Source organism: Corvus brachyrhynchos, unplaced genomic scaffold, assembly GCF_000691975.1.
Source record: "Corvus brachyrhynchos isolate BGI_N302 unplaced genomic scaffold, ASM69197v1 scaffold11, whole genome shotgun sequence".
Classification (NCBI taxonomy): Eukaryota; Metazoa; Chordata; class Aves; order Passeriformes; family Corvidae; genus Corvus; species Corvus brachyrhynchos.
This window is the reverse complement of record NW_008236965.1, coordinates 31,047-41,860: the sequence shown is the minus strand read 5'-3', so window position 1 is coordinate 41,860 and position 10,814 is coordinate 31,047. Positions and strand designations below refer to the sequence as shown.

Here is a 10,814-nt window from a genome sequence, read left to right as displayed (position 1 = left end):
ACCACCCCAGCCAGGCACTCTGGCTTACTCAGTGTGCACTTCAGTTGAATGTTTCACTGGGTGTCCCTGAGCTTGGCCTCAGCAGAGCTTCCTTTTGGGAACAGGCTGCTGGTGCTTAATGAGGGTTGTTGTGCATTCTCGATGAGCTTCTACTGCAAGGCAGAACCTCTTAACTTGTGATTCCTTAAGAATACCCATTGATAGAGTCCTCGTGATTCTCTACTCTGCTGGTTTTTATTGGAGTATATCCAAATTTAAGTTACTTTTCTACATGGTCTTCTCTTTTTAATGTGTTGTGTTGCTGCAGTGGCATTCTTTTCTTGTCAGATTGTTCATGAGCTCTGTACTTGTAGGTTTTTTTTAAACAAAATGGGTTTTGCCTAGGTACTTTCTTGTTCTTCAGTTTAGTCCCTTCTATAATTTGTCACAGATTTTCACTCTTCCTAAAAGTGAGCTAACCCAAGAAAACACACAGATAGCTCCAGCAAGAGAGTGGCACAACAGGAGCTAAAGAGGTGTTATTTTCAACAACAGTGGGTATTTTACTGTGAGCTATTCTAAAATGAATCAGGAATTTAACTTCTATAACCACCACAAGAAAAAAATTGGTTCTTTTCCAACCCACCAAGGAAAAAAAAAAAAAAGCAGTTTAAATTGACAGATTGACAGCAAAGTTTACCAAAATAATCTTTGCCTACCTTAGTTTTAAAAATGCATATATCTGAATCCTGGTTATATAGATATTGGTGTTGATGATAGAAAATTACTGTCCATTGTCACAGCACTGCATTTGTTCAAAAGAATAAATGTTAATTATTGTTGTTTAAACTTCTGTGTTCATACAAAATTCCATTATGTAATTTATTTTCAGGTTTTTAATGCAAAAACAGCAGAGCTCTTGAGTCACCATCAAGTTGAAATAAAGCAAGAATTCCCTAGAGAAGGGTATGATTTTTTTTTTTTTCATTTGTGTACATTTTGGTCGAGCTTATATATTTTTATCTGAGTCATCAAAACTGAAGCTGCTTAATAATTTTTAGTAGCACAGTATCTGCTATAAAAGACTGGGCAGAAAAAATGTCATAAAATAGCTCCCACTTGGTGTCCAGAATGTGCCCTGAGTTACAGAAGCTAAAAGTACTTAGTGTTTTGCTCTGATCACTCATTTACATACATAACATCTAAACTTTGAAGTTTAAAACTAAAGTTTAAATAAGACTTAACGTCTCATTTGAGGTGATAAAGCTGGTAATTTTTACAGTTGAACCACAGTTTTCAGCTTGGTCCATAGAAATATCTTAGTTTGTTCTCTGAGGTTTTGTTTGTTTGTTCCTAACTGACCTACCATTTGCTGCCAATGCCCTCTGTATAGAATAAAACAAAACAAAATTCATTGTTTTCTGCAGATGGTTTTGGGGTTTTTTTTTGTGAAAATACAGCTTACAGTTTAAAAAGGGTTTGAAATTCTTTTTACTTTTTGTAGGTATGTAAAACATGTTTTGTAGCTATAATTGTGTTAAAATGCTCAGCTTGTTTTTCAGACTAGTATTCTTTTTTTAATGTTATTTTTTATTAACTGGTGTTTACTGTTTGTTAAAGATGGGTGGAACAAGATCCAAAGGAAATATTAAACTCTGTCTATGAATGTGTGGAAAAGACCTGTGAGAAAATGAAGCAACTGAACATAAACATCGGTAACATAAGAGGTACTTATGGGTAGAGGGCTTTAACATGCTCATGGTTGAGCAATTCAGATACCATAGTTTTTAAGTTAATAAATAGAAAGGTGGCAGCATGTGCCAGCCTCAAACAAAACGTTAAATTGTATTTGAAAGCATTTTTTGGGGGAGGAATAATAAGAAAATAAGTTCCTTGTGTATATTAGCAATGCAGAATCGACAAAGTAGACTTTGCCTAAGCTTGTAAAATCGCAGAGACAGGTGATGAAGAAATTCTGAAATTTAATTTAGGATTTTAATTCAGGAAAGCTGTTTTCCCTGTCAGTGTTGTTGTTGTCTCAGTTTGTGGCCGAAAAAGAGAGAGGTTTATAGCATATAGGTTAATCAGCAAAGATGAGTTCTTAGAAGTAATATTTCTAGATTATACCTTGAAAAAGTTGGAAGCTTTTTATTTCCCATTTACTTTCCTCTTCTCCTTACCTGTTCCTCCCTCCTCTCCACCTCTCCATTCCCTCCCTCACCCCCCCCCAAAAGGGGAAAACAAACCTTCTGAAAAGGATACTTTCTATTTTGTCCTGAAGCCATTGGAGTCACCAATCAGAGAGAAACAACAGTGGTTTGGGACAAGACAACTGGAGAACCTCTTTATAATGCTATTGGTAACTATGCTACTTTCTAAATATGTAATATCATAATATGAACATGTTGTGGAAAAAATGCTTTTGTATTTTCCTGTGCAGATCTGGTTGTGGCCTAGCCTAGTAATTTCTTGGATTTTTTGGTATCTGTAAGATGTGTGTTGGTATACACAGCAGTGCAGTTTAAAAATGCATATTCCATAAAAATTACTACTTAATGAATCACTTTATTGGTTTTCAAAAAAAAAAAACCCCAATGTTCCTGAGGGGGTCCTGGCACAAAATGCTCTGACTTGCACCCAAAGACTTCCTTGGAAATTTTCAGTATGCTGTTGATTTAACTTTAAAGGAAAATCATGTGAAGTAGGCTTAATGAATACTTATTGATGACTTAATGAATACTTATTAATACTCAGTTTTATTTTTGACTTACCTTAGCTTTTCAGATCTTGTCAGCTGAAAAATGCTAATTGTCTAGAATTGGTTTTTTAGGTCATGTCAAGTGCCAGGTGTAGTTTGGCATAGTATGACTGTAAAACCAGGACTCTTCCGTAGTCAAATATATGTAGTTAACAGCTTTGTCTTAAAACCAGCTATGCCTTGATAACTCCAATGTAGTCTTTTAGCTGAGATTTTACATAGAAATAGTAAATAATCAACCTGCTATGTGCTTTACTCACACTCATCTGCTGCAAAGTAGCATTAGTCACTTGCTTATATTCTGATAAAGTATATGTCCTGTTTGTGGTAAATCCTGTTTGTTTCTCAAATTGTTTGTTCTTCTAAATCAAATGAATTTATCTAACCATTTTTAATTTTTACAACAGTAACTTTAAAATACAATGGCAATACAATATTCTTTCAACTACGTGAAAAGATAAAAAGAGACAGGAATTTACTGGCAAGAGCTGTGGTTTCATAGAAGCAAGCTGAACATGTCATTTTTTTGTGTATTAAATCACTTGATCAGTTAATTTTATTCATGTTTTAGTGTGGCTTGACCTGAGAACCCAGTCAACAGTTGAACGTCTTCTTAAAAGAATTCCAGGAAAAAACAAAACTTTTTCTAAGGTAAGAGATATTCCAGAACATTTAAATGCTAGCTGCTGCAATTTGTATTTTTTTGGTTTTATGTGTTAAAAAACCCCCAAAACAAAGTCATCTGTAGTTTCTAGTCTCTTCTTAGCTTGTCAAATAATAAAAAATGGGCCTAAGACACCAATCTGAGACTAGAAAATTTTTTATTTCCTTAAAATAAATGGTTAACAGTCCTTTAATTTCTCACTAGAGAAGTTAAATCAGTAATAGTGAGACCTAATCCTGTGGTATCTAGCCAATATTAAGGAAACATTACACATAAAAATTGAGATCAAGTAGAAAAAAACTGGGAAATAACTTACTGGTATGAAATGTATTATGCATTCTCATGCCTTAATATTGAAATTATTGCATCCAATCTGAGAACTAGGAAGATCATTCATAAAGAGCAAATTCATTCTTTTTTTGTGAGCAAATATATAACAATTTGGAAACTAATTGCTTGCAAAAAGGTGTTGCAATTGTTTGATTAGTATTGTTCTTACTGATTGTGTAAGTATTATGTATTTTTTATACGTTTTCCTATAGGCAGGAAACAGATGTCAAAAAGTATATAAACTTACTTATATAAACTGGTATATAAACTAGATTTTCAGGTTCTAGTAGAATACAAATTTCATCTTTCCTGTGTTGTCCTGCTTATTTTTGTTGTTGTTACTTATTGTTTAATGATACAGAGATATCCTAGATAAGACAGGCCTTCTGCAAACAACTTTTTCCACATAAATGATCTTTGAACTGCATTTAGATCAGCTTTGATCTTTGTCCATTATTCCACTGGTCATTTGATTTTTTCAGACTTGTGTGTTGTGTGCTTAGTACTTATTTAAATAACAAGTTTGTGTAATTTCTCTGAGTTTTGTGTCTTTTTTTTTCCCCTTACTATCACCATTTTTATATATAACTACAGTATTTAGGGGAAAGATACTTGCATGGTGTTTAAATGATTTTTTTTTAATTTTACAGTTTAAGACTGGTCTTCCACTTAGCACTTATTTTAGTGCAGTGAAACTTCGGTGGCTTTTGGATAATGTGGAAGAGATTAGGAAAGCTGTTGAGGATCGAAGAGCTATGTTTGGGACTATTGATTCATGGCTTATATGGGTGTGTATTTTTGAGTTTATTATCACTCTTTTTACAATCAATTTCCATATCATGCAAGTCTCCGTGCATGTTGTACACGATGCCCACTGATGACACAATGATGCCAATACAAGCCACTAAAGAAATTCCATTAAAGTTCCTTGAAAGATGAACTTTTACTGTCTCTGTACCACTATATTTTTGTCTAGATGCTTATGTGTAGTTTACCATTAAAGGTTGCTGTAAAATTTTGCTCACACTTTCAGAAAAACCTTGGACTTTAGAAAGGTGTATTCGGCCTGCCTCTTGGTTGTTGCAGAAATACCAGAGTTCCCAGTCCCAAGCTGAAAACTTTGTGATTTTGAAATTTTTTTTGTAGTTTGTTGAAGTAAACCTATATCTCTCCTTGACAAATGCCGTTATTTTTTTGTTCAGAGTTTGACAGGTGGAAAGAATGGAGGCATTCACTGTACAGATGTCACCAATGCCAGTAGAACGATGTTGTTCAACATTCATTCCTTGGAATGGGATCCTGAGCTCTGCAAGTAAGCTCAGTTTTTCAGTAATACTGTTATTTAAATAGTTTCTAACTCATTTAAAAGTAAGAATCGCTTATCTGAACTAGGATCAGCAAGTACTGTTCTATTTACTGTTGAAATTAATGACTAAGATTCATTGTTCTCCAGATGTCCAATTTACAAGGGTCTGGATTAACTAAAAGTAGCAGAATCTTTCTGTAGGTGGAGGCCTGGTTTATGGAAACAATTTAGCTCAGTTGGTTAGGGCATGATACTGATAATGCCCAGGTTGTGGGTTCAATCCATGTACAGGCCATTCACTTGAGAGTTTGACTCAGCGATCCTTGTGGGTCCCTTCCAACTCAGAATATTGTGATTTAATAGTTTCTTTATTACTTAATCAAATTTGTAAGGCAGCTAGAATGATAGTGTCTGTATTTTAAATTTGAATTTATTAACAAGTGTATTATTAAGATATTGTTCGAAGAAGAATGAAATTTCTGTGTAAAAGAGTTGGATATTCCTCAAAAATTGAAATGTATGCTGTTTTACTCCAAAATTCAGTGTCCACTGTAACAAGTGGAAAAACACATAGCTATAGATTAAAACCTAGAAAAAAGTTCCTTTTATAGTTTTTTTTTTCTTTATAGCTTAAACTTATTTAAGGAAATAAATGCAAAATGCTTTCTGGTTTAGCACTGAACATATAATATGCATAATTTTTTGTTGTGCTCAGGTTCTTTGATATTCCTATGGAAATACTTCCAAACGTACGAAGCTCCTCTGAGGTTTATGGCCTGATGGTATGTTTTCCGGTATTTGTGTGAAATTAGTCTTGTAAAAATATAACTGTATCCATTTGGATTTGACAGATTCTATAGATTAGGACTAATGGCTTTTTCTAGACCAGTGTTGTTTGATTTATGATTGATATGCTGTTACCTACTGTTATATAATATTATAGGAAGTTGAGTATTTGATTACTTTAATGCAGCACCAACTCTTCTGACACAGTTGCATCTAATTAATGATCTTCAAGATTGGATAAACTGGATGTTGTGATTTTTGCCTTCTTTTTCCTGGTAATTTGAGCTATTGTTAAATAAAAATACATGCATTTTGTAATGAAGAAAAGTTACAAGACTTTTTTTTTTTTAAATAGAACTCTAAATTCCCTGAAATGTAAATATTTTTGCTAGTGTGTTAATGGAAATGCCACTAGAAGTCATCGCTGATGTTAATTTATGTGAAGGTCAGATAAGAGTGAATTGTATTAAGCTGAATGAGCAAGGTAAATGGAAAAAGATACTGCCTGACCACCAGAACAGAATTGCTCATCACTTTAAATGTGAACTTCTGTTTCTCTTCCCCTTTCTTTCCATTTTTTTTTCTTTTTCTTCCTTTTGCTGGCTGTAGAAAATCTGTCCTAGCCGGGTGAGTAGAGGCTTCCATTAGGCTGACCACGTATATCTTGCCCATTCTGCTCAGATGCTGTGCATTTTCATTGGTTTAAGGATTAGTAAAAGTGCACTTCCTAGACCAATAAATTTGCTGTGTGTTTCCAAATCTGAGATAATACAATTAGAGTTCATGCCAAATTATTTCTAAAATGTTATCTCAATGTATGCGTCTTAATTTCCACACTTGAATATTTCTTTTTATAGTGAGCTAAAAATACAGTTACTGGCTAATAAATGTTAGCTGTAACATCTTATAAATGAGAAAACCTGTCCATTCTGTTTAAAAATACTAATTCTGTGGTACCGAAACATGAAATTCATGTAGATTTTTTTAGTGCATTTATAAACACAGTTATCTTAAATCCAGTTAATTGAAATGAGCATTAAAGAAAAAGAAATTCAGATTGGAAATACACTTGCATGGCTTTACTGAAAATGCATTTTCACAATTGCACAAAGAAACAATTTAAAGAAACAAGTAGAAATTGTCAGGAAATAGTTAAATAATTAAATAAAATTTTCAGGATACCCTCACTAAGTTTGCACATGACACTGAGCTGGGCAGAAATGTTGATCTGCTGGAGGGCAGGAAGGCTCTGCAGACGGACAGGCTGGAGCAATGGGCTGAGACCAATTGTATGAGGTTCAACAAGGCCAAGTGCTGGGTTCTGCTGTTGGGTCACAACAACCCCAGGCAGAGCTGCAGGCTGGGGAAGAGTGGCTGGAAAGGTGCCTGGAGGAAAAGGGCCTGTGGGTGCTGGTCAACAGCAGCTGAACATGAGCCAGCTGTGCCCAGAGGGCCAGGAAGGCCAATGGCACCTGGCCTGGATCAGCAGTAGTGTGGCAGCAGGACCAGGGCAGTGATTGCCACCCTGTGCTCGGCACTGGTGAGGCCACACCTCAAATCCTGTGTTCAGGATTTGAACCTGAGTGTTGGGCCCCTCTCTACAAAAAAAGCTTTGAGAAGCTGGAGCAAGTCCAGAGAAGGGCAGCAGAGCTGGGGAAGGGTCTGGAACACAAGTTTGATGAGGAGCAGCTGAGGGAGATGGGGGTGTTCATCCTGGAGAAAAAGAGGCTCAGAGGGGACCTTACCACTCTCTACAACTCCCTGAAAGAAGGTTGTGGCCAGGTGGGGGTTGGTCTCTTCTCCCAGGTAACAAGTGATAAAAAAAGAGCCTTCACAGGTGGTCAAGAATTGAAACAGGCTGCCCAGAGAAGTGGTGGAGTCACCATCCCTGGAGGTGCTTAAAAGATGTATAGATGTGGCACTTAGGGACATGGGTTAGCGGTGGACTTGGCAGTGCTGACTTAACAGTTGGACTTGATGATCTTAGAGGTCTTATCCAATTTAAATGATTTTATGATTCTGTAACAGTAATGTAACTGAGTAACTCTGGTAGTGTTTGGAAGAAACTATATGAGATTTAAAACACTGTATCTCAAAATCAGGCGTCTGTCTTTGCTTAGGATGTCACCACAGTCATGGTTTTTTTCTTAGTCACTTTGCCATTTTGCACTTCTGCATTTTACACTTGGCACTTAACTGCTCAGATTACACTGAACTGGATTTGCTGTATAGTAATATTTTAAGAAAATTTATGCTATGAACTTTTGAGGTCACATAAAGTATATTTGTTAAATTGCCTGCTCTCCATTCCTTAGTGGTTGAGACATGAGCTGCGTTAAGCTGAAACAAAGTGTACACCTGAATTGAACCATGTTGCTTACATGACCCTTCTTTGTTTTCCTTTGAGCATTAGAAGTTTAGCTTATTTTTCATTGCCTTCAATTCTAGTCATGGAAAGCTAACTCAGAGTTTTGCCTTCTGTTTTTGCAAAACAGAAATCTGGAGCTTTGACAGGTGTACCAATTTCTGGGGTAAGTCCTACTTCAACTTAGATTCTGGCATGACAACCTGGGACTGCATGAACATAGCTTCACAGGAAAAAGCTTTAAAAATGAGTGAATCCTCCTATGATTTAAGATTTTGGTTTTTTACTTCAGGTTAAACAGGAAGTAGACTCTTGAATTACTAATTGGCTTGATCCATTATTATTAAGGTCTGGCTCTGGAAATACAAATGAGAGCTTTAATGCATATGTGTAATGCTGCTGGAAACTTATATTACATCTCTAAGTAAATGAGTAACATTACAAAATGGAAGCAAGCTCTACTTCATATATATAAAAGAAGTATATACATAATCCAGAAATGGAGGGCAAATTCTCAGCTTTTTCCAATAACATGTATAAAGGTAGTAAATTTTAGTTTTTATTTCTTTAAATTGTTCACCGTAAGTATCAAAACACATTTCATTTGCAGTTGTTACAGAGGGAAGAGTAATAAAAAGCATAGCTTTTCTCTGTAGGTTTTTCCTCACTTTCAATTACCTGTGTGCTACTCATAGATTAGAGTTACAGTCAAATATGTAATTCATGTGAGGACATTTGCTAAATGAAAAAATCTTTCACTTTCAGTGCTTGGGTGACCAGTCTGCTGCTCTTGTTGGGCAAATGTGTTTTCAAGATGGACAAGCAAAAAACACGTAAGTTAGTAGGAAAGTTGTATGATAAACATACTGCTCTGTTTTGAATAAGTATTATGTTCTCTTTCAAGCAACTGCCAAATGCTTTCTTAGTTAACGTGTAATTGCAGATCTACCTTTTGACTGTGTTGACCCGCAAAGTAAACCATGTCTTGACTCTTATATAAAGTAATGAAGATATTAAAGTTACATGGCTTTTGAGGTATATTTAGTTACAGTCACTGTGAAGAAAATCTCTACGTGACAGGGGGCGTTTCATTTTAACATTCTTCAAAACACAGATTAAAACAGCTGCAGTGTCATTTAAATTGCGACCTAAGGTTAAACAAATACAGGCCTGTGAGTTAGATTGCATAGACTTGAATGACACAGATTTGCTAGATGGGAAAGGTCCATTTCAGTTGCAGTGCTTAGTTTTGCTTCTATGTCTAGCTCAGAGTGGAGAATTTTAAATTTGCTTTTTCCTGTTTCTCAGCCTCCTAGTGTCCCTTGTTTAAAATAGCTGATCAGTTAAATCAGGCAACTGGTATAATCAAACAATCATTGGAGGAAAAGCTCTCTGCTGAAATGACTTACTGCTCCATTTACAACCAGGTGCTTAACTAAGCATGTAGGGACATATACAGTATGGGAGTTTCACAGGTATGATTACATATTAGTCTATCTTTTTTTAATTTGTTTCTGTTATTTCTTTACTATTTCTTTTTCCAAATATAACTGAAGGCTATCTCAGTACTGGTTTAAGATACTAATTTTGAGGGTTTTAAAAAGGTAAGGAACATTTTTCTCTACAATAATTTCTTAGAGTAAGTTGGAGCGGTTTTGTACTCCTTATATTAAACTGTGTTCTTGTATGAGTGTCTATGCACACACATTTATGATTTGGTCTTCAAATGGGAAACATGGCATTTTTAGAAGTTTTTTAATGGAATATGTTTAAAGAAAACCCTCTTCTTTGTGACAGGAACAAAGTTTCTTAAAATTTCCCCTTTAATATTGTGAAATATTTATTTTATAAAGTCGCTCTCATAATCAGCTTAAATTGAAGTAGGTAAACACTGCCACCAAAGAGGCATTTACACTTAGTTTTCAGCCATATCTGCTCCTTGATCAAATGTTAGACAAAAAATAGCCAGAGAGAAAGAGAGAGACATGTGACTAGATTTTTCAGCTTCAGGCTGCATTAAAATCAACTTTTTGAGGATAGTTTTATCATTAGTTAATGGTAGCAAAACCTTCAAGGGTCAGGAAGTGGTGTGTTGATTCCTCACAGGGGACTCATGGATTGCAGTAACAGGTTATTCTTTAAACATCGTGGTTTTAACTTTGCTTTGCTTTCATGCTAGGTACGGAACAGGTTGTTTCTTGCTGTGCAATACAGGTCAGAAGGTCAGTTGCATTTTTGTTTGCTTTTTTGTTTTTCACAATCTCTATTTAAGTTCTGAAATACAACTGTATGTTAGCCATTCTTGGACTTATTAACAACAATTATATTGCCAGACATAGGGAAAAGCACATACTGAAAACTGAAAGAATAAAAGTAGTAATTTTTTCAAGGTATTTCTGTAAGACTCCATTTCCTACCTCCTTAAGGTTCCAAACAGAACTTTTCTTAACAAGTTTCTTGCTCTTCCCTTTTATATGTTTCTTGTCACCCAGACGGGATTAAGTGTTATGTTATTTAACCATGTGCTTTTTTCCTTGTCTTTGCTCTTTTATTTCTTCCCTTCATTTTCTCTCATTATTTCTTTGTAGTTGGAGTTGAATAAATAGCGCAAAACTGTGACTTCCTT

At 35.2% G+C, this 10,814-nt stretch overlaps 1 protein-coding gene across 3 annotated transcripts in view; it reads left to right on the top strand.

Annotated features, from left to right (window-relative positions):
* Positions 1-10,814, top strand: part of GK (glycerol kinase) — a 29,084-nt gene that overhangs the window by 908 nt on the left and 17,362 nt on the right. For 2 of the 3 annotated variants that reach the window (XM_017728400.1, XM_017728398.1), the window contains exons 2-12: positions 872-945; positions 1,600-1,706; positions 2,261-2,338; positions 3,309-3,388; positions 4,382-4,519; positions 4,934-5,043; positions 5,753-5,819; positions 6,433-6,450; positions 8,319-8,354; positions 8,954-9,021; positions 10,368-10,410. In XM_017728400.1, coding sequence (XP_017583889.1) covers positions 1,670-1,706; positions 2,261-2,338; positions 3,309-3,388; positions 4,382-4,519; positions 4,934-5,043; positions 5,753-5,819; positions 6,433-6,450; positions 8,319-8,354; positions 8,954-9,021; positions 10,368-10,410 — 675 coding nt within the window. In that variant the 5' untranslated portion in view covers positions 872-945; positions 1,600-1,669. The remainder of the gene's footprint in view (positions 1-871; positions 946-1,599; positions 1,707-2,260; positions 2,339-3,308; positions 3,389-4,381; positions 4,520-4,933; positions 5,044-5,752; positions 5,820-6,432; positions 6,451-8,318; positions 8,355-8,953; positions 9,022-10,367; positions 10,411-10,814) is intronic. The other variant, XM_017728399.1, reaches the window with a different exon arrangement.